A 23345-nucleotide genomic window follows, 5' to 3' on the forward strand; every position below is an offset into this window, starting at 1 on the left:
TCGATATCGGCCAGTTCAAGCTACATGCAAAGACTAGCCGTCTGAGAAACCGCAGATTGACGATTTTTATTGCTCTTCCATTCAGCTGTCTTTCTTCAGGTCGTCTTCTTCGGGACTGCTACCAAGGCTGCTCATCACAACTGGTTAGATCTGGAGACAGAGAACTTACCATGGACCTCAAGATTCTGATTGATAGTGGGCATTGGTCGAACCAAAGACGCCGATTTCCTCTTTATTCATTTATCCTTGATAGTCTGCGCCTGAATATGAAAATAAAAATGTTGTACAAGTAGAAATGGTCCATTCACGTAAGTCTGCCTGCTCCGCCCAGTTTCAGCCTATCCTCAATTTGAAACCTTTTTACTTGCCAAATTCCATGTCGTATTGGTTATGATGAGAACTACTAGTTCCCAGCGAACCTAGCAGCACGCTTCTCTGCCTTGGCCTTCTCTGTTGGGTCATCAAGAATACCACTTCTGGTAGACGTCTTGTCCTTTCGAGCGCCACCATCACGACCGCCGTCTCGACCACCACGACCGCGTCGTCGACCGCCACCACCGTTTCTTCGGTCCAGGCTTTGTCGCTTTCCAGGGCGGTTTCCTTCACCTTCAGTGGTGCGGTCCCGACCTCGTTTTCGCGAGCGCTCTGGGAGTGCTGAGTCAAGAGTAGTAGCAAGCTCCTTTTCGTCGAGACCAAATCGCTTCGCACGGTCGGCGCGCTTCTTGGCGTCCTCGTCCTCCTCAATACCGAACCGCTTGGCACGCTCGGCACGCTTCTTGGCTTCGTCATCAGCAGCGGTGGACTGTAAACCGATGGCATAAGACTTCTCAGGCTCAGCAGGAGCCTCCGCTGTCTCGGCGGGCTTCTCTGCTGTCGTCTCTTCGGCCTTGTCAGCCTCGGCGGGTGCAGCCTCGGTGGAAGGAACCTCAGTAACAGGCTCAGAGGCGGCTACAGGAGCGGCAGCGGCCGGTGCAGCAGGAGCCTCGTCATCACTGTAGCTGATTTCATCCTCCTTGTTCTCAGCTGTGAAGGATCCAATTAGCCGATGTTGTCGATGCGATGCGACGCGCGAGAGGTTGTATCGCAGATCTGATGGAGTCACGTACCGGGCTTCTCAACGGTTTCGGAGGTTCGATCGTTCTCTTGGAGCCTTGCAATAAGATCTGCCTTGTTGCCCGTCTGAGGCAGGCCCTTCTCGGCCAGCAACTTCTTCAGCTCAGGCACCTTGAGTGACGAATATTCGGCCATATTGCGCAAGTCAATTGAAGCGCGTTAAGTAATGATTAGGAGACTTTTCAGGATCGGAGAAGAAGCGCGGCTAGTTATGCGATTAGTGCGACTTGGACTGCGATGCTTTGATGAAAGAAGAGAAAAGGCTTGAGTTGCTTCGATGGAGCGGACGAGGGCGAAGCAAGGTACGCGCCTCAAACAAAGAATGGATAGGAGCGACCCACAGTGATACAAGCGTCATCCCCTAGAATCAGCCAAGGGTAAACTCTTTATCTTATCTCCAACCAACAAAGAAATCAATAAATGGGAGACTCGATATTGAAGACTGCCTACCTAAGGTATGGATTCTTGTGTTTGACTCGCTGAATCAGACTTCAATTATCTCACTGAACGTGTACCATATCCAATGATGCCTCTATTATGAAACCAATCTTGCTTTCTATTGGCTTAACGGTGTTTGCCTCTGTTCACAGGGAGATGTGCACGGGCCGCGAAGCTCTGAAAGAAGCTCGACAAAGCTCTTGTTGTCCGCTTTTAGAGCTCTTCGTCCCTCTACTTAGTACCTAGACTACACATTCGTTGGCATCATCAGGTCTCATTACATTGCAGGATACGCCGGAGACAATCACACCCTCACTTATGCAAGTCGACTCATGGAGCAACGGCACCTCAAGCAGTGGAGGGTTGTATCGCACATTCTGCAGCATCATAGACTGGCCTGCAACGACAAATACCAGCCAGAGAAAGGGCTGCTTAGGATGCCACATGATCCCAGTATTGGATGGTAATCGAGGGCCTCACCTCACGTGGCCATATCGAGAGTGTATCTATTGATGTAACCCCAGAATGGCCTGTACAGCTGAGCACGCCTGTTATTTTCAGGTGTGCTCGCAGGAGAGCTATGCAAGTAGAGGCATTTGCAAGATGAACGGCCGTCCTGATACATTTCTATTAATGAATCATCAACATAGAGAAATGGCAATAGCCATATTCAAGTAAAAGATTATGTAGAAATTCAAGAGCCACCAACTTAAATACTCCCCTGTAACCCGAGATCCGGATCCTTAACCGGGCGCTCCACACTTCATGGACTGGGTACCATTAGGTAGGTAAGTACCTACCTACTTACCTAGGTAGAGTACCCTTTTTTTTTTTGACGGTTCGCCAGGGGAAAGATCGAGTATCACAATTGAATGATTTCTTGGCTTTTGGCCCTTTTTACGGTCAGGAAGGTGCGGAATAGCTTGGTTCCTTCTTTCCCCTGCTGCGGTGAATGTCAGGTGCTTTGCTTTGCTTGACTCTGCCTATCTCGCTACTTCTTCTCTCGTATAATAGTTCTGCCTTGCCACTTGTTCCATCAACAACTACCAACATTGTTAGTGTTAACACGAACGGACTGTCCCCTCCCGTCCCCACGATTTGTCTGTCGATCGCATCATCACCACTGATTCAATTCATATCGACATTTATAACCATCACCTCTCAACTTGCAGACAACACCCTCGCAACCGTTGCAATAGCTTCAACCTGCCCGAGAGACTCGCGCGCATTATTCCCATCATATCCATTACCGACTTGGCCCCACGAATCATGCAATAGCACCCCCGATCCGACCCCTTAGAAGATGCGAAAAGTTCGGCCTGCCATTAAACTCCCGAATGCCCGTTTCGAACGTTGTTATCTGGCCGTTCATACTTGAAGTGGCCTGAATATTAGACTTGGATACATTCAGAGCGATTCTTGTCAGCCCGTTATCCTCCCACAATTAACACATCATGACTCGAAGAATTGTATGTGGCCGTTCTTTGTAAATTCATGATCAGTATTGATCCAGAGGAGGCTGTTGACTAACCATATTCTCATCACTAGGTTCGAACAGCTGCTCAGCTTGCTGGCGCTGCTATTTTCACCTTTCTAGTCATCGCATTTCTCGACCGCAATTATCGTGTCCTCCCCAATTCGATCCACAGTTATATGCCCTCCCATCACCCCGGACTGGTCGTCACCGATGTCACAATAGTCACTTGCTCGAGCGTTAACCCCTTCTCCTCATGCGACCTCGGCAAAGAATGGCACCGAATCGATAAGGAGCTCTATCTCGGCAAGACATGGACAACGAGCGCATACATGTACATCATGCGAAAGCATGAGGGGGATCTTACTGCGGACGATCGTGTTGTTGTGGATGTCGCGGTCGGCAGGCTCCAACCTCAACCCAAGGGAGAAACGGACGACTCATGGGAATCTCGTCCATCAGGTATCTGGATCAAGCGCTCAGCCAAGAAGAAAGCCAGCGATTCGAAGCAGGCGGTGACGGATCTTGATGTTCTTTTCGGAGATGATGCTGTTGAGGCAAGAGATGGATATGCTGTGACGGGAACACCTTTGCTCCTCAACACGGGCGGTAGCCTTCTCTCTGTCCAGCTAAGCGTGCGCCGAGGTCCTCCACGAGAGGTTAAGAAGCCAACGCCCAGGATCAACAGTGATGGTCGATACAAGATTATGCAGATCGGTGATTTGCATCTAAGTACAGGAGTTGGCGTTTGTCGTGAGGCAGTTCCCGATTCTTACAACGGTGGTAAATGCGAGGCCGATCCCAGGACGCTGGACTTTGTTAGCCGAGTCCTTGACGACGAAAAGCCCGATCTGGTAATCTTGAGTGGCGACCAAGTTAACGGTGACACAGCACCAGATGCACCTACTGTGAGTGTTGCCCGGCTTAACACTATAGTGTTCGCCTCTAACATCATCTAGGCCATGTTCAAGATCATCTCGCTACTGATTGAGCGCAAGATCCCTTACGCCGCCATTTTCGGTAACCACGATGACGAACAAACCATGTCTCGCGAGGCTCAGATGGCCATTATGGAGACTCTTCCTTATTCCCTTTCCATTGCTGGGCCAGCTGATATCGAGGGTGTTGGGAATTACTATATCGAAGTCCTGGCCCGTGGAAAGACGGATCATTCTGCTCTGACCATCTATCTTCTCGATACACACGCCTACACGCCCGATGAACGCAACTTTCCTGGTTACGACTGGGTTAAACCTAACCAAATAGAATGGTTCAAGAAGACTACTGCTGGTCTCAAGAAGAATCACAATGAGTTCACTGGCCGCCACATGGACATCGCTTTCATCCATATTCCCTTGACAGAGTATGCTAACCCGGAACTACCCCGTGTTGGCGACTGGAAAGAAGGAGTCACTGCCCCAATATATAACTCTGGCTTCCGCGATGCCCTTGTAGAGCAGGGTGTCCTTATGGTCAGCGCAGGACAGTAAGTTTTGGATTTCTATCTTGTCTTGAAAAATACTCATTCATATTTTAGTGATCACTGCAATGACTACTGCTCCCTATCTCTGATGGGTGAAGGCGAAAACAAGGCCCCAGCCATGTGGATGTGCTACGCTGGTGGTTCTGGCTTCGGCGGATACGCCGGCTACGGTGGTTACCATCGCCGAGTACGCTTGTTTGAAGTCGATACAAACGAGGCTCGTATCAAGACTTGGAAACGTCTCGAGTACGGAGACATAGCTGCCCGGATACACCAACAGATTATCGTCGATGGCGGTAAACCTCAACCTATCACTCCCATTTCATGAGCTTACGACACTCTACATTTACGGGGCAAAGTCCCCCTTCTGAAGTTATTGTATTCGTGTTTTGGGATGATTAGCTACCACGCGTCTATAGAACGGTGTGGCCCTTTTTCGTTTTGAAAAACGACGGGTCATGGGACCACATCAAGGAGCATGTTTGAACATGGGGTTTCTTGTATAACAATTAAAATATCCCACCTCACATTGCATACAACAGCAAACAGAGTTAACGACGGCATTATATAGTCTCGGGATGGGGAACGGAGTTGTTTTGGTCGACTAAATACTACGTTTGAGTCTTGAACTCATTTTCATGGTTTATTCTATATCATTCTTTCACAGTATTGGGGTCCATGATGATTTCGGCAGAAGTGGTCGCAAGCAGCCCTGAATCTGGTGTTGACAATAACTTTCAATTTCTTGAACAGTTCGCATCGGACAGAGTCGTGCAAATATGATTCAATTGCCATCCACTATATGCTTCTCTCTTCGCTCCCCTACTATATTCACCGAAAACAAAACCTCAAACGTCCTCCTCATGATGGTTTGCAAAATGCATGCTGATGTACTCCTCCCGGCCCAAGACTTCTCCAGTAGCCCAGACCTTTGTCATCCAGACGCCATCCGCCCATGTCTAGATGCGTGAACGCAGAAACGAGATTGGTATATACAATCGTATTAAAAGGTTTGAAGAAATGTGGTATCGTTAGGTCTCGCCGTATGCCATGCATCGAGAGTAATAAGAACAAATGTAAAGATGATGGTGTGCTGAGCAACACCGGGATATCAAAATAGGAAAACTGACTAATGTAATGAGTCTGGGGATGAGCCAGATTGTGAATGTGCTTGTGATCAAATACAAGAGAAGGTATAAACGGTTGAAGGGGATGGCAGCAGAGTCGCTCAGATTGTCATGACCTCCTGGTGGACAAGCCTCAGAACCCAGCTTGCCTCTGCAACGCTGGCGCACTGGAAGCACCACTTCTTGACGTTGCCACCTGTAGGGCCCGTAGCCGGAACAACGCCGACAACGCCATTGCTGCCCTTCATCTCCTCCCAGACACCGCATACAATACCACGGCTACCCATGGCTGTGAAGCATCCACTGCCCAGGACTGCGTCTAACAAGATCTTTGGCTGCTCCGAGTCCTTGCGTGGAATCGTGGTGACCGTGACACGTTTCTCCAGACCGTGGTCGGCACGAAGAGCCTGGCGCCAGCCTGGAGGAGGTCGTCGAATGGATAGTCTGCAGTTGCCAAAATCCTCCCACTTGGCGGCTGCGACGAGAAGATGTAGGCGGATCTTGAGGTCTTCAGTACCAAAGCTTGCGGGGCCGCGGCCGCTGTTCTCAACACTGATGGAAGGCGAGCGAGGTGTGTTGCCGCCATAAGATGAGGATCCAGGAGTATTGGTGCCACCATAGCGGCTGTTTCGGTTAACAGAGGAGCGAGCCAGACTGAAAGGAAGCCCGCGACCAGTGAGTCTCTTGAGGAAGCTTGACGCGGAGAGAGTAGATGAGGGAGTAGTGCTTGCACCATCGTGAGATTGGGCAGGCGCACGAACTGAACCACGGTAGCTGTTCTTACGGCCGAACCAGCTTCTTCGCCGACTGCTTGTGTCATCGTTATCGGGAGGTGGCTTGTGTTCACCAAAGCTTCTGAACCGTGCTTCATTCTCAAGCTCAATGAACTTTTGGTTGTTGAGACGAGCGTGGTGAACTGACATGTAAAGGTTATAGCAGTCAGGTCCGTTGTGGCACCGGAAGCGGAAGTTTCCTCCACCGTGTGAGCTGGCAAGCTGGCAGTCGGATCGGACTGACGAGCGGATTTCAAGGTCGAGAGCTGTGCTCTGACGGATGAGCACGAGTGGGGTGAGGTCGAGTGCGAGCATGGGCTTATCTCCTTGCTCAGCTCCGCTATGTACGACATATGCCTCGATTAAGCCTGGAGTGACGATAACTTCAAGGTTGCCTCCAGAAATATCCTTCCACATCCCCTTGTCGGACCATCTGGAAATAGTAGCCACATATCTTGTGGCATTGTCTTCCGGGGCGACCTTTTGTCCGTGGAGGCCAGCCTGGGAGGCGGAGTTTGATGGAGCCAGGCTATCAATTGAGCCAGATACGACGGATTCATGGAGTTCATGTCGTTGGTGGTAGTCGTGAAGAGATCCTTCCTCTTCAAGTGTCTCAAGTTGATGTTCCAACTCCTCTCTAATAATGTCTCGAGCTGGGTCTTCATCTCTGATACTAACTCCTAGCTCAGTCTCTGGAAGATCAACGCTCTCGATATCGTCGTCCGAGGAATCATAGCTGTAGTCTGATTCGGTGTAGTCATCCTCGGTGTTTTCGTAGCTGCCCGTGATATCCGTGCCAGAAATTGATGACTGGTCTGAAGGTAGGTATTCGTGCTTGAGAGGAGATGAGGTACGGCGCTTGACACGGCTGCTGTTAGGAGGCTCAAGGGGTGGTGGCTTGGAAAATCTTGGCTTCGAAGGAGCTTGCTGACTAGGGCTGGGACTGAAAGTTCGATGAGCTGGGGGTGGCGGCGCGCCATCGTCTCTGTAGGATGAACTACTTGGGCTCTTGCGTATGTTGAGGGGATCAGGTTGCATGCTCTGCGATGTCATTGGTCTGTCCTCATATCCATAGTCGTATTGTGTTGGTGTCCTCTGCAGATCGTACTGATCGGGCGACTTGATAGGAGGAGGAGTTACTGGAGATGCTGATCGCGGGCGGTATCTGGCTGGCAGCGCTCGCTTCGGTGTAGTCGGGCTGGCTGGAGGAGACTCAGCAGCAGATGAGCGGCGAGAGTGTGAGTTCCGAAGAGATTGGGCAGAGTACTTGCGAGAGGACCCTCGAACGCCAACTGGGACATCAGGCATCCGAGATTGTGAGTATGGCTCTTCATCGTCAATTATACTTGGCTCTGGCTCTCTTGGAGGAACAGGTGAAACTGGAAGGATATCTAGCCAGTCCAAGATTTGGTCTTCGTTGTCAGTGGTGAGTGTGAGTAGCTCGTGCCATGGCCTGTCGTTGTGCGTTCCTCGGATCATAACAACCATGTCAAAGTTGCCGTCTCCTGTCCTGGCTGAGATCAACTCAATAGGTACAGGAGGGAATAGAAGGTATGATCGACCCTTGACCCCATTTTCGCGGATCAGGATATCACCCTTATCTTCAGGATAACGCTGGTTATCTCGGTGTACCAACTCAATCTGGCACTCAAGGCGCTGACCATTGGAATGTGCCAAGTCGAGAGAGAAGAAGTCCTTGGCGCTGACTTGTCGTGAAGGCTCAATGTACACAGCCTCCATTGGAGCAAGTGTTCGAAGGTCTCGCGATCTGGTTGTATCGGTGTTGATAGCGTCTTCGTCAGTCAATCGAGCCATTTCTTCTCGATGTCGACGGCGAGCCTTTTCTTGAAGGTCCTCAAAGTCACTCAGGAGATCATAAGTATCATTAGTCCCAAGAATAGAGTCGACACACTTAAAGAATTTTGTGATTTGCTTGAGTCGGAGGAGGGGTCTCTTGAGAAGGTGCGCCACATCAACACGCTCTCCTGTAGCATCAACAATATCCCCAGACTCATTCCTGGGCATGGCACCGACAAGAGAATCCTCATCTTCTGGGGATCCAGCGGCGGGGGCAAGATTGACGACGAGATCCTGGAAACCCAGCCTCCAGGCATCGAGATACTTATGGTAGATGGGTACGACACCATGGCCCCAGGAAGCCAGTCGACGAATATCATGAATGGGAGCCTTACGGTGAGCCATGCGAAGTTTCTCTAGGGCAACACCCATGTTCACCACAGACTTCGAGAGAGCATCAGCTTTGGTCACTGGGTTGCTAGTGCCGAACAGATCAGTAGCATTGTCGCCATTGACGACCTGTGATAGTAGGACTGGGATAACACCGTCGACCAGTGTCTTCAACTCTCTAAGATAGAGACTCTCATCTTCGGTAAATTCTTTGAGCAAGTCGTCATTTGTCACATCTGTGGCCCCACCCCGGCTCTTCCGCATACTGGGTCTTGAGCGGTTACTTGTGATAGCACTGGGGACGTTCTTGTCATCAGGTAGCGAGAGGACTGAGACGAGATCAGAGTGACGAGTAAGCCGTCGCTTGAGCCCAGATCCTTGGCTCTTGGAATTCGAGCGAGAGTTCGAACGTCTGGTCTCTTTCGTTACGCCAGTGGATTGCGTAAGAGTGGATTGCGTGACATCAGTGGTAAGATCCGATTCGACAGCGCTGGAAGCTTCCTCAGAAAGAATTGTAGACAACTCATATTGACCTCGAGTTGGCGGTGGAAGACGAGGGCCCGCCATACGTGCTGACGGCAAAGCCGATCGGTCATCACGATTTTGTTCTGGTTCTCGCGCCGGTTCCCGAGTCGGTTCCCGTGGTTGCTCTGGGCTTTGGGGCTTCTTCTTTTCTTCCAAGGGAGACGGGGATCTCACAGTTCTCGGCCTTCCAGTCTTTGACAGTTCTGTTTCAGTCCAGTTTTCAGTTGAGTCATCGTATGTAAGCTCGTCATCATAATGAGACTCTTCATGGTGATAATCATCATATTTTGACCCTTCGTATTTTGAGTCATCATAACGCGAATCACTGTATCTGGAATCGGTATACATGGATTCGGGCTCATCATCATAAGGTCGTTCCTCTCGACTCTGATAAGGCTTCACCTTGGGAAGAGAATTGCCTGATTCTCCAGTAAAGGCTTCCTTGAGCATCCCAAAGAGCGAATTCTTGGGACTCGACTTGACAGGTGAAGATGTAGTTCGTGTTGCTTTGGTTCTCTTGAGGCCCAAACCGCCCGGAGCTTTGGTTGGAGCCTTTGTATCTTGCCGCTTTGGTTTCGTCTTGGCTTCAGGCTCCGGCGACGGAGCTAGTGAGGAAAGAGGCGAGACCTCTTCTGGTGCAGGCTCTTTCACAGCAGCCGGTTCGGGCTGTGCTTCAGGCTCGGGCTCCGGTTTAGGTTTTGGGGTTGACTTCTTCGGTGGCCCAGGCTCTGGGGACGGCTCCTTGGCAGGTTCTTTGACAGGCCCGGGTTTTGGTACAGGCGATGGTGTAGGTTTCTCTTTGGCGCGTTCCTTCACGGACTCCGGCGAAAGAGGCAACTTTTCGCTCGATACAGTTCTGTCGGCTGTATCTGGTTTACTCATAGTTGAGGACGACACCCTTCGTTTTTCGGTGCGAGACGAGCGGCGATGACTCTTGATCGTCTCAGGGGATGATGGCTTATCTGGGACATGCTCACTCAGAGGTGTTGTAGCTGGCTCAGCCTTGGGCTCCTCAACGAAGGGGTCAACCGTTGTGTTGAGCCACTTTTCAATGCTCCGAGGGTTGTTTGGAACAGTATCTCTTGGGGGAGGATGCTCGTTCATCTCATGAATTATCTTGTTGGCGCCTTCCACCACCTTTTTGAAGACTTTGGGCATGGACTTGAAGCTGGTATTTCTTTCAGGCTTGGCAGGGCGAGCAGGGCGAATGGGTCGACTTCGAAGAGGTCCTCCACGCGCTCGCAGTGGCAGATCAAGTTCAGTGAATGCAGAGTTGCCCCAGGGGATTTCTCCAGGGATGTCCGCTATTGACTTTGCCAGAATACTTGAAGACAAATCTGAGCCGTCGAGTTGAGAGGGCTCCATTGCAGATTCTTCTTCGGGCACCCACGTCTCTTTGCCCTTCTGTTTTGTCGTGGGAGGCTGATAACTCTTTGATCGAGGTTTTGACTTATGTGCTGATACGCTTCTCTTCTTGGTAGGAGTGTCAATTGCCGAATCGTCTTCCACAACTTCAATTGGAACAGTCCCAGATAAACCTGACTTGTCGGTTGTCTTTGTTGTTTTAGACAGTTCCGAGTCATCCTCAATGACCTCGATAAACTTGTTTGTCGATACCTCCGAAGCATCCTCGATGACTTCGATCTTGGATTTATCTGACTGCGACTTCTTCATTTCCCGTTTCACGGAACTCATACTAGGTCTCCGCGAGCTAGGAGCAGATTTGAGCCGCAGTCTTGCCGTGCGCACTGAAGTTCCGGCGTTGGACGAGATATCGCTCATAGGTCTAACTCTGATTCCTTCGTCGTCCGTAAGTGTTGTCCTGACGGCTTTCACACGAATACCATCATCATTATTCCGTCCCCTTCGGATTGGTTTAACGCGAATGCCATCATCAGGTCCTGGTGTTGATTTGGCGGATCGCGCTTTTGTGAACCGACTGCTAGTGACATTGCTTACTGTAAATTCGCTGTCACTCATGAACTCGCTGTCAGTATCATCCGTCCACGGTTTCGCTCCGACCGACTTGGAAGACTTATGACTTCTGGGTGCAGGTGGATCTGGAATCTCGACCATTTCCGCCCATGCTTTGACTCTGCTTGCGACGCGAGGATTAGCGGCGGTGCGCAAAACAAAATCTTTCGGTATTTTGGCTGGAGCAGGTGTTTTGGCAGGCGAGGTCTTCTTTGGTATATGTTTACGATTTTTCCGCCAATGTTCGTCGCTAACAACACGTTTCTTAGGCGGTGGTTTCGCTGCTGCCGGTGTAGGTGTCATCGGTGTTTCATCAGGTGTAGCCTCATCTCCTGTGGCCAGACTTTCCTTGGTCTTGTTGCTGGGTCGCTTGAGTTTCTTTCTCATTTTGATGCGAACTCGATCCTCCTCTGTTACACTCTGGAACTCCTCATCTTCAAACGCGATATCAGGGGGCTCTGTCGCTGCGTCGTCAGGGGTATTCTCCATAGCAGCAGCATTGGCCTTTTGCCATTTCTTGACCCGATCTCGGACACCGTTCGGGGGTTGAATGCGCTTGACTTGGGACTGCTTCATTTCATGGCGCAATTCGGCCTTGACTGCTTCCAAGCTCATTCGCCGTTGACGCTCGGCAGCCTGTCGCGAGGCTGAGGGCCGGCCCAGGAGGAAGTCATGGAGGAGTGTAGGCTCTCTGGTCGACTTGGCACGCGGTCGCCCACGATGTGCCACTGGCGGCGCTGACTTGGGCGTTTCCTTTCCATCATTCTCGTCTTGTGTGGAAGGCTTCAGAGGAGTCTCGGGCTCAGGCTCAGGATCTAGCACTGCTTCGTCTACTGCTTCCTCTGGAGAGGCGGGGTTTGATGATGACATGATCTCAGCTACCTAAAAAGACAAAACTGGTGAGCTTATTTTTGCAACCCAGTTGGGGTGGGGAAACATGATTGTGCGATGCGCTGGAGACGGGAGAGCACGTCAGACTCATACCTGAAGGTCGGTAACATGCTGTGCAGCTGTAGTAGCAGAGAAGCGGTGGGGTCCCAGTCGAGGCCGAACTCGCTCTCTTGATGGCTGGCGACGATTTACCGTTCGAATCGATTATGCGTCGTTGAAATGTGCTATCGGACCGTCCGGGAAGCTTTGCAGGAAGCTTTGGAGAAGCAGCGGGAGGGCGGAGTTGCCGTTGGAGGTTGCACATGCAACTGAACAAGAAGAACGAACGAATGAATTGGATGGTGGGCGAAACGAAATGCTGGAGAACGAAAAGGTTTGTGATTACAAAGACAATGGCAAAAGCCTCGTGTAAATGATAGGAAGTGGAGGGTTCTCCAAAAGCGAAACGCACCGCAAGATTAAGACTGTTGTGCCATCCACGTCTCAAGCCGTTGGAGGGACCTTTTGGAGGTTGCGTCGTTGACCTTGGACTTGGTCATTATTGAGGTGCGGGTGTCCCAGTAACCAAATGGGATCCACACTAGAACTCAGTGTAAACAACATCTGAGACCATCCCACCTATCAGGGTCAGGGATAGAGGGATGTGGCGCTCGACTGACAGGGGACACTTCCAGTGCTTTAGTGGGTCAATCATTTAAGGCCATGGCTGCAGATGAGTGGGATATGGCGGGTGGCTGTTGCGTGATAGGCTAGCTCCTCTTCAGAGTCAATCAAGCCCACTATAACAAAGTCCAAGCCTCCCGAGCCTGGCTGAACCCGATCTCCCGGTGCTACTGTATCTCGGCCAATTTTCTCCAACCGACTGCCGCTTTTCCTGGCTCGACGTGGAAAGATCTTCGATAAGCTTCTTTTTTGTGAGTTGAGATGTCTCATGCTTCTATATTTATCCCCTCGCCTTTGCTTTTGCCAGCCAAGCAAGCATATAACTACACCAAGACTGCTGGACAGCATATCGAGATCTGGAATCCCATAGATGACTCAAAGACTGCTGCGTTACCACCATATTACGCATATCAAGAATGGACAACACAACGTCGACATGGGTGACCCTCCATTCTCTTGGCCAAACACCTGCTAGTATCAATGCGCCGTCCGGCCTTGTCTTCGTTGCTGACGACAACCACCCAAGCGAGAGCAAAAGGCAGGCCATCCAATATGGGTTTCTGCTGCAGCCATATGTGTTTCAGCCATTGACTTGAAGCCAGTATCGAACATCCAAGTTTTTTATGCATTTAGACTTTTCGTGGCTGCGGACAAGTCCAGTTACACGCGGCAAGCCTGCTTATGTACTGGTATGTCGTTGGGCATCCATTCATCCTTGAATCTGATCCCGTTCTGGTTCGCTACTCTCTGCCCAGTAATAAACAAAACAAGGATTGCACCCGTGCTTGCAAGCGAAGAGCATGAGCCCTTGATTGTTTGCCAAGTACCCTCGTATACCGCTTTTTATCGACCCACAATATTCGGTATCAACGATTGATGTTTCATGACTGACCCTGGAACTCTATGGAATCGTGGCGCTCGAATACCGTGCCGAGATCTCAACGTTCACGGTCCCGCATACCTTGTCGATGATTTTCAGCTTCCATAGACAGTTGTTGTTCCAAGAACCTGGTCTAGATGTTGGCTTAGTCAACCCCAAGACTGTCTAAGCTGCTATTTCCTATCCCTTCAACTGAAGGGCTAAGTTGTACGAGCCCGAAAGCCCTGGATAACTTTGCCATGTAGCCAGGCTGTTCTCTCGCTACGGGCCATGGGATACTTACCCTGTATCAAATGCAATTGGGGTAAGAACATCGTCGAAAACGCATAGATTAATCTAAATCAAAATTGAAAACTACCGTTGCAGCATGCTAATAGGTTGGTAAATCTATAGAAAGCATATAAGCGAATGATCTACGTATTTGTGTGGTCACGTCGTGTGAAGCGACATGAACAATCACACAAAGAGGAATGAATGTCGGGATCCCGGCGTGCCTGTCCCGAATTACAGTACATAGTAATATCATATCTATATTATCGTCTCGAGACCCAAGTTGTATCAGTTTCTATGGCTAGTAAAGGGCACATTTAGTCGAATTATGTGTGGAGATTGAGTTAAGTCCTGGTCCATATGCCACAGTGACGAGAATATTTGCTAGATTCATCGACTACCAATGCCAAAACAGAATGAATCTCTGGATATATTATCCTGAAGGTCTGGGAAAGGCCGAAACTTGCCTTAATCTACTTCGCATAAACTTTTCATACGCCTAAAATGGTTCGGTATCAATCGAGGAAAACTAGCAGTCTGCCACGTTTAGATTACCCTGAGGGATAAAGATCTAAACACTTAACAAGAGTATTGCCTACTGACTTGTGGTGAGCAAACTCTCGAGAGAACTTTAGTGTACATGTCTTTTGGTTGGGTGGGTATCACGACATCTTTTTGAGTACAGTATCTTTAGAGGTTAGCCCCAGATGATTCGACCTCTTTGTAATCACCACCATGTCTCTAAGGAGGACAAAGGAAGTTCTTGGTATGGGTTTTTAATTAGACTTAACGTGCCACTGATGGCCTTTCTTATTCTATTTTAGCGTACTATTTCCTAAGTGTTGTACCTGGTGACTCTTTCAGACGGGAGGTTACGTCCTTAGGTAGTCTTCCTAGCGACACAATCAGCAGTCAGTTACGAGGCCAGCACGCTTACCGTTGATCACCAGTCTTTGTCTCACATGATCGGACGCTCTGTATCACGAGCCACTATAACTTCAAAGAAACCACAAGGAAAATCGTTTGTTTAAACTAAAGTCAATTTATCGCGAGATCCTGCAAATCCAAATAGGTATCGAAAGCGGATTGCTCCTGAAGAAATGTAACTATGGTGTGCAAAATGCCTGCCAGCTATGTGTCCCAGCTTCAATATTCCTCCAATGAATGCACCCGATAAATGCAAGCCAGAAAAATAGGTATCCTCCTTGGACCAGCCATTATTACTCTTGATCCACCACTCCCTCCATGCTAGCCAGCGCCGCCTATGCAGATACAACCCCCGGTGATGCTATAAGAAATCAATATGAAAGAGATGCAGACCTGAACGCCGAGTTATGCAGTATCCATCCAACCTCCCTTAAACTTCCTGAGCAGGCAAGACGAAGCGAACCTTCTTGTTCGACTTGGCCTTCTTCCCCTTTCGCCTCTTACTCTCAGCCTCATCATCGCTGGTGTCACTGCGGGCACCAACACTGCTTCCAACCTCACTCATCATCTCCTCCTCCGTCTCTTCCTCAATAGACCACACATCGGGGCTTGGTTCCCGCCATAGTTGTCCTGGGCGGCGTGTTACTGAGTGCCCTCGAGAGCTGGCTCCGTGGCGTCCACGTCCCCTGGATCGTCCACGTAGCTTTGGGCTGCTTGAGAGGGCAGTAGGTGAGAGGAGAGAGTTGTTGGTCGACTGGTTGAAAGCAGGGCTCTTGGGTCGGACTGGTGGTCGGCTGTTGGCAAAGAGGTCCCTAAGAGAGAGGAGTCCTCCGTGCTTGCTGGGTGAGAAGCTGACATAGTCCTCATCATCGTCATCATAATCATCCTCGTTGTTGGACTCTGAGATCTCAGAGCTGGTATCAGGTGACATGGGACGCAGACCAGGCTTGCGTAGTCCATCGAGTGTTGATGGACTTACACTGCGGACAAAGGGTCGAGGAGAACTGGCATCCTCAATACCCGCGTCAAAGTCTAGCAAGACGTCGTCCATATCATCGTCGTCAAGAAGAGGAGCTGGTGTAAGAAAGTAGGTAAGAGGGTCATCATCGATATCATCAAGAGATGGAAGTGGTCGGTTCTTGGTAGAGAGGGTAGGCTTGAGGCGCATCTGGGTAGGTGGCCAAGAGTCTCGACGAGACCGCATCTCAGACTCGGTCGGCATAGTGGAGATTCGTAAGAATGAATTTCGAGTTAAGTGAAGTAAAGTTGATTTGATCAAAGGGTCTACTGAGGCCTGCGAGCTATATATGTATGCAGGGATCTCTTTGTAAGTGAAGTGGGTGGGTGCTAGAAAGCTTCACCGCGATTTGGTGTTAAAAACAGGTATGAACCAGGCGAAACAAAGACCGGTTGTCTTAAGGCTGGGAAGTGGATGCCCTGACGTCTTTTCCATGGAAGACCCTTTGGAGTCACTCACCGCAGGCAGAAGTATTTCTTTGTGCTTTGTGTAAGAGGACTGAACAGAACACGAAGAAGGCCGGCGGTATAGGACTCAGAGAGGCATTACAATGAACGGGCGAGCACGCCTCAACTATATAGCAGTCAGTCAGGCAGATAAACAAGCCTCCTCACGAGCTCACATTCCAATCCATAGCCTACTGCACACATAATATCTGAGACACAGGCATCAGCCGTGCGGTACCTTTCAAGGCATCGAAATAGGGCCAAGGAAGAAAGGGCTGCAAGAACCCACACCCAAAACAGGGCTGTATCTCCAAAGCGGACCATCTCCCAGTCATATCATGGAATTCTTGTAAGCCCCGAGGGCCTTGTGAGTGGTAGGCAGAGGACTCTGAGCACTATGGGTGGTCATCGGCCTCCAATAGGCGGAGCTGCCTATCTTCGCACGTGAAGCTATTCAGCCAAGATGAATACGAACCTGTAGAGTCTCGCGCGCACGACGCCACGCGGCCCGTCGATAGGATAATCGGGAGGCGCCCGGTCTGAAAATGGAAGTCATGGGTTGAGTTAGCGGGTTGATAATCAAGAGAAACGAGCTGAGAGAAGTTGGTGGCTGACGATAAATCAGCTCTTTGGGCTACAACATTGGATGCCACGGGCTCGAGTTGGTAGTGATAAACAGGTTCCAATGCACATAGGGTCCACGGTCTAGCGCTGCAGCCGCCAGTAAAAACGACAAAAGGGCAGCCAACTCGATCTGCCGTGATCGACAGAAACAAAAAGGATGGTGAGATGCCTCCATAGTCGGCTTGAATTATGGCATCTCATTCGCTCACAAGAACATGGAGGTTGGCTTGGTCATGGACATTTGCGATGGTATTTCCTTTGACAAACTCGGTCGCGGGGGCGGTGACACTCTCCGGAGAATGCTATATCAAGTGAGACATGGTCGACACCACCAACTAGGCCATTTCATCTCATCTGACTGTGCCTTCACGTCTCTCTCAGCTCCACCGGCCTTACCGGACTATGGCGAGGGAGTCATGCTGAGCTCCTTAGGAACTAACAATGATTCAAATTCACGATCGGGCATTTCCTGCAAGATCGATCGCACTGAGGCCATCCGGACCTGTCTGTTGTGCATGGTGCCTTGCAGCTTGGATAGCGTATCCGCAAAGACTCCATATTTGGGCCATCACGCTTGAGTCGGGTGTCAAGCACGCGGGGCTTTCTACTGTTTTACTGCCAACTTTTCTTCTCCATGGACTTGCAGGGCAATCAAGTTGAAAGCTGGGCGTCGCGAATTGGAGGGGTTGCATCGGCCAAGGACGGAGTTAAGTAATACGCGGTTGTGAGGTGAGAGTGATGAGTCAAAAACGAGGACCGCCTCTATTGATTCAAGTTATCAATATTTACAGCCACAAGTTGCGGGCATTTCCCCCATGTTCATGTTGGACCCTTGCGACGATCATCAACGATTACGTGGATTAGTACGCAAGTCCGGAGATGCCATGAGTGAGAAAAGGGTGTGGTGAGCGGGCGCCTGTCCTCTGTAGGCTGCCTCGAAAAGAAAAGAGGGATTTCCAATTGTCCCATCAGCAAAAGCCCAGCCAGCCCCTCTAGCCTTCTCTAGCCTCCCCCAGATTCTCGAATGTCCAATCCTGCTTTGATCCAATCTGGTGGTCCTCCCTGGTCTTATGATCACCTCACCCATGCCCTCCAGCCACCAACAGGCCTAGGCCCGCCTTTTTTTTTATACTTCCTAGTTGATAGACACGCGGCGATAAGAGGTTATCTCCCACTATTCTTCTCGCAACATTACAAAACTTGGTCGTCATTATCGTGTAGATTCTTCAGTTCTGAGACCACATGGTACCAAGCCATGAATCATCACTTCAAGTTCAGCCCGGCATGATAATGTGGGACCTTGTCTGTTCTCGTTAGACCTGGATTCAAGTGGGCATGTGCCGTTCCGAACGGAGTCGATGCGTCCCGTAACTAATTAAAAACATACTTGCAAGCAAACTTTGACTAGAAGCAATAGTTGAAACGCCCACCCACCGAAGAATATGCCCTTTCAGGTTGAAGACCCCGACCACGGGCCGCAATTATGGGTCTAGACCCCGAGACCCTCCCGGTTATGATCCACTATTTCTCGGAGGCCACACTTAATCTCAGCCGCAGTTGACTTGTTATCAAGGTCTATCAATTATGGCTGGCTACCGCCTGGACCATGCCATAAGCGAAGATAAGCTTGCAGGCCCTTGTGGTGACACAGCTGACTCTGACCGTAATTCGCCTTTTATGGCGATATGTTCGTCGATGTGTAAATGAAGGCCTCGAGCTATGGACCATTTCCATAATAATTCTGTCTCTATAGCAAGTTTTATCTTGAAACAACAGATATCGTAGTCGAAGTATAATTTCAAAATAGTAGGTTGCCTTTGTGTAGTGTTTGTTTATGACATTGGCGCTTGGACTGGGATTAGGACTCGATTGACAGCTCTTTCGTGATAGTGGGAGATAAACCTCCAGTTATGCTGGCTCCGATGGTTTCTGAACGAGCCACTCGCTATCGTTTTAGTGATAGATCTCAACTGAATGCTGCTTGTATACGGGAATGGCGTACAGCTACTCCACTTTGTAGGGATTGTGACCGAAATTGTATTACAAGACTATACCCTACTGCATCAGCTTAAACGCCTTCAGTTCTGCTTCTTAAGGCTAGATAAACCATTGGGCATTACGATATTGCCCGTATTTGGTGTAATAGCTCTGCATATTACAGATATTTACTTCTGTGAACACCTATTCGACGGCATCATAAGCGGAATCTCTAACCCTTATGTGTAATAACCACCCATGACTGCCATCCTTGAGTCCTTGACCTGCCCTAGGTAAAGAGGAGGGTCCCCATAGCCTATCTCTGATTACACTTTACAGCAGAGGTATCAATAGCGAAGTGAGCTTTATATGTGAAACTAAGAATCCATGAATGTGTGCCCATGGACAAGATGGCGCTTCGCCGTGCCAAGACGGAACAAACTAAGGATCAACGATTGATCATCGCCAGGAAATCTGTATGCCACACTTTCAAATATGCTTGAATTAGTTCAACACGACATCCAGTTCAATCTTAATCATGTGGTGTGAGGCTTTAAACTATTGAACAATAGCAATTTGACATGTCAGGTTATTCGAATCATAGAATGATGAGGCATGGCATCATTTAAACCAGAAGAGTGAAGGAGATCAAAATTTGTATAAGTCATTAATTACTCAGGCTGGATAATGACGTTTGTCACTTACTGGCAATATAAGTTATGTAGAGTAAGAGTAAGGATAAGTGTAGTATCATAGGCATCTCGCAATTGTTTTATTTACAACTAGATCAAAAGCTATAAGTTCTGAGCAAATGGCTATTTAGCGGTCATATTAGTATGATGGACTGTTAAGATGTGGTCATGGAGTTCATGTGCCATGATCGCGATGAAGCCAAAGCCCACGAGGTTAGTATAGGGTGGTGATCTTCAAGACAACGACAGGTCATCGAGCTTGAGTGATTATCGTAAGTCCTATTCAACAGTTATAGACAGATCTGCTTGTATTATAAGAGCACAACGCTGAATAGATGTTGCATTTCCATCCAAATGGTCAGTTTTTGGATGTGTCATTCATGTATGGATGCGTACTGTATCCAGCTTTACGCTTTTCATCACACAACACTGGACCATACAAACATTTCACCGTATCGACCAATAATGAATCACAGTAGGCCATTGAATAAGTCAAAGTGCTGAGTTTTGTATGCGCCTTGTGAAGCAGACATGCCGAATAGTAAATAACAGGACACAATAAAAATGATGGTGATGCTACCAATGATTCGTCTGACGAGGCTAGCCTTACAAGATAACTTCTCCCTATGTTAAGAATTACTGCTTATACAATAAAATTGGTTACCGTGATATGGCCAGATGATTTAGGTACTTTTTCGAGAAGCTTTTGCAAACCTTTTACATGAAGGTTGCTTTTGTAACATCGGCCATGATTCGTACATCAATCGCCGTTCCTTTCAAGTATTTGACACCGAGGTCAAGTGAAATGAGGGCACAATATTGGAAGTGCCTGGTTAAATGTCACTGTATTACTGTGACACTTTGGCGATACCATTGAGATTTGACACAAGGTTACCTATACGCGAACAACCTAATATACATAATGAGGGAAAACGATAGCCTCATGCTCCCCGAGCAACACTCGCGTGTTGTCCGATTTACGGTGACCCACACCGAACTCCCCTCGAGATTCGATAGAACCAAGCATGCTAAAAAATATTGTAATTGTATAACCCTGAGTGCACTGGATGATTTTCCTTTTATGGAGTGCAGTCCTCCAATCTCCATTAGCAAGTCCGATTTAGCCACAGAAAGGAGAGGTATTGGCTAATGAAAGGTCGCAAATCGAAGAAGAATGATATAGAACCTCGGGGGAAAAAGAAAAGAAAAAAGAGGGGCCAGAGTATGGCCATGGTTTGAAAACATCAACGCACCAAGCTTAATATCAGTGACAGAAGAATTGGTGGCTGTGGACCCCTGCGGCATCAAATCTGGGGTAAATACGGACTATCTGTAGACGCCATGCCTATCGCAGCACGTATCCCCACGTGATGACCTCATTGGATAGGTCCGCTCGGACCCGACTTACGACGCTCATGGTAAACATTCAGTATCGCGACAGCTTCGTCTTTGTCCTCCCAGGCCTAAAACTCCTAGATATCACGTATCTTTCCCTCGATTCCTGAACGAGTAACACTTCTTAATAAGCCTCCATCCAATATCATCACTGTAAACCCCACAATGACTCAACTCGACATTCCCTCGACCGCATCTCTGAGAATGGAAGTCCTCAACAAGCACCAGAGAATGCCTCTGCGTATCCTCACCTTCAACGTTCGTTACGCAACAAACAATCGTGAACATAATGAGAAACCCTGGAATGTGCGCCGGCCCAAACTCATCAATCAATTGAACTTCGTCACCGCCGGCCATGAGAGCCCCTTCATTTGCCTCCAGGAATGTCTCAACCACCAGGTCAACGAGATCCAGGAGGATCTGGGCTCTCATTGGAGACATGTTGGCCGTGGACGCGGAGAGAAACCCGAGGACGGAGAGTTTTCTCCTATTTTCTATCGCAACGATGTATGGAAGAACATACGCAAAGAGGTCCGATGGCTGAGCAAGACACCCGAGAAGCCCTCTCGCGGTTGGGATGCAGTCCTGAACCGGATTGTCACGATGGGGGAATTCGAACACCGAGTCACGGGTACCCGTGTCGTAGTATTCAGCACGCATTTCGACCACATCGGCGTCAAGGCCCGCCAACACAGTGCTGAGCTGCTCATCAAGTTCGCCAAAGAATGGGGCCAAGCAGGTGACAAGAAGGCGTCAGCCGTACTCATCGGCGGCGACTTCAACAGCGAGCCCGAGGATGGCGCGTACAAGACAATCACGGCGTCTGGGTCAGGCATCTCTGACGTGTCGGACCTGGTGCCCAAGCATAAACATTACGGCAACGAAACGACGTACACGAGCTTCGGGGAGGGGTGGGAACCCTCGCGTATCGACTTCCTGTTCATCCAAGAGCCGAGAACAGCTCATGTCAAGACTTTTGGGGTTCTAGCGAATGTATTTGATGATGGCGTTCGTGTTTCCGATCACCGACCTGTCGTGTCAGACATTGACATTGTGGTTTGATCGGGCACAGGGTGGTACTGTGCCCAACGTGAGTGCAGTCTGTGATAAGTTGACATATGCTTCTTCAGACAATTACAGAGTGTTAATAGCTAAATACTTCGTTATGGTGCATGTATGTTTGTTTGATGAGGATGCTGTGGCGCTGGCTTCACTGCATACATGCCAACAAAACATTAGTTGAGCACCGTTGTCGTGGTCTTTGGAATACTCATACACTAAGAAGTGTCCCACGTTGTAGTTTGGTATTTGACAGACACTTGAAACATATCTGATTACTGATAGTCGGATGAAGAGCCCTCGACTGTTATCTTTGCACATCAATTCTCTAGCGGCTATACAAGCCCGTCAACAGCCACCGTGAGCATGCAACTCGCCCTCAATGTATGACGAGATGGAGCACCACCATTCGAATCCCACGCCATCGATCGCAGAGCCACTGCATCGACTGCAGCTGATACGATTGGGTAGCTACCCGTTCTCACATTCATCCTTTCAACCGCAGTGCCATGCAAGCTAGCAGAACGGGAAACATGCATAACCATAGATATCACGGTGTTGATCATCACCAAGCACAGATAGCAACTCGGCGAGTAATACGCATCTCGCTATCGCAGACTTACATCTTCTTGGCCGAACTTCGGAAACCGACCTATCAATGACATAACAACGTAACCGTGGCTGGCTGCCTGGGCGAGACACCATGCCAATGAGCCATGTCCGAGATGGGAACCTTCGGAAGATGAGGCTCTGCTCGGCAAAAACGAATATGGTCCCCATGTTTGCATTGATTGAGGGGCAAAACGCAAAAAGCGGTGTGTGGAAGATGGTGGAGGAGAAGAGGGGTTTGGGGCGCTCTCCAACTTCACGTTGTGATGGCTAGCAGCACCGACGGTTGAGTTCGGGGACACGATAGATACCGTCGTTCTCTGAGTGTACTAACTTGATCACAAGTCGAAAACAGTAGATTTGGCAAAGAAGCGGTCGCCTCCACTGATCTTCAAGCGGTGCTATGCAACCTGGGATTTCATGCAGCGATATGCAACCACAAGGAGCTATTGTTGTCTCAAGTGTGTTCTTGAAGATATTCAAGGCGAGCCGTTATACGCGGCCCCAGGAATAAGATACTAGGAAGACCTGGCCGAGCTCTAGCACCAGATGCCTGTGCCTTTGATGGTTGCAAGTATGCTTGTCATCCATAACAACAATACTAATATAGTTGCACTACCCAATGTTGTTCAGAACTAGTCTGACTCGTTGAGAAAACGGAGAACTGGTAGTCATCAGTATACGAGATGCCTTGAGATTCACGATACGCTACCTGTCAAGTTGCTTCCACATGATCTGTACAGAACTGTCTCAACTGGCCACCGGGAGCCGCATTCATAAACGCATATTTTGATGGTAAC

General features: G+C 49.2%; 5 protein-coding genes; 2 read left to right on the forward strand and 3 right to left on the reverse strand.

Annotated features, from left to right (window-relative positions):
• Positions 1-403: 403 nt before the first annotated feature.
• On the reverse strand, positions 404-1248 carry FFUJ_12156 (uncharacterized protein; the record flags this gene model as incomplete). XM_023581729.1 has 2 exons in its annotated part: positions 404-1023; positions 1107-1248. 2 exons carry the CDS (start codon positions 1246-1248, stop codon positions 404-406), a joined length of 762 nt encoding a protein of 253 aa, XP_023434382.1.
• Positions 1249-3005: 1757 nt separating this feature from the next.
• FFUJ_12157 (putative phosphoprotein phosphatase DCR2) lies at positions 3006-4836 on the forward strand (the record flags this gene model as incomplete). XM_023581730.1 has 4 exons in its annotated part: positions 3006-3020; positions 3100-3933; positions 3985-4511; positions 4563-4836. 4 exons carry the CDS (start codon positions 3006-3008, stop codon positions 4834-4836), a joined length of 1650 nt encoding a protein of 549 aa, XP_023435152.1.
• A 900-nt stretch (positions 4837-5736) lies between these two features.
• Positions 5737-11964, reverse strand: FFUJ_12158 (uncharacterized protein; the record flags this gene model as incomplete). The annotated part of the gene is made up of 1 exon (XM_023581731.1): positions 5737-11964. One exon carries the CDS (start codon positions 11962-11964, stop codon positions 5737-5739), a length of 6228 nt encoding a protein of 2075 aa, XP_023434383.1.
• Positions 11965-15155: 3191 nt separating this feature from the next.
• FFUJ_12159 (uncharacterized protein) lies at positions 15156-15947 on the reverse strand (the record flags this gene model as incomplete). The annotated part of the gene is made up of 1 exon (XM_023581732.1): positions 15156-15947. One exon carries the CDS (start codon positions 15945-15947, stop codon positions 15156-15158), a length of 792 nt encoding a protein of 263 aa, XP_023434384.1.
• Positions 15948-21042: 5095 nt separating this feature from the next.
• FFUJ_12160 (related to endonuclease/exonuclease/phosphatase family protein) lies at positions 21043-21939 on the forward strand (the record flags this gene model as incomplete). The annotated part of the gene is made up of 1 exon (XM_023581733.1): positions 21043-21939. One exon carries the CDS (start codon positions 21043-21045, stop codon positions 21937-21939), a length of 897 nt encoding a protein of 298 aa, XP_023434385.1.
• Between the last annotated feature and the right edge of the window lie 1406 nt (positions 21940-23345).

This window comes from Fusarium fujikuroi, chromosome FFUJ_chr08 (genome assembly GCF_900079805.1).
Source record: "Fusarium fujikuroi IMI 58289 draft genome, chromosome FFUJ_chr08".
NCBI lineage: Eukaryota > Fungi > Ascomycota > Sordariomycetes > Hypocreales > Nectriaceae > Fusarium > Fusarium fujikuroi.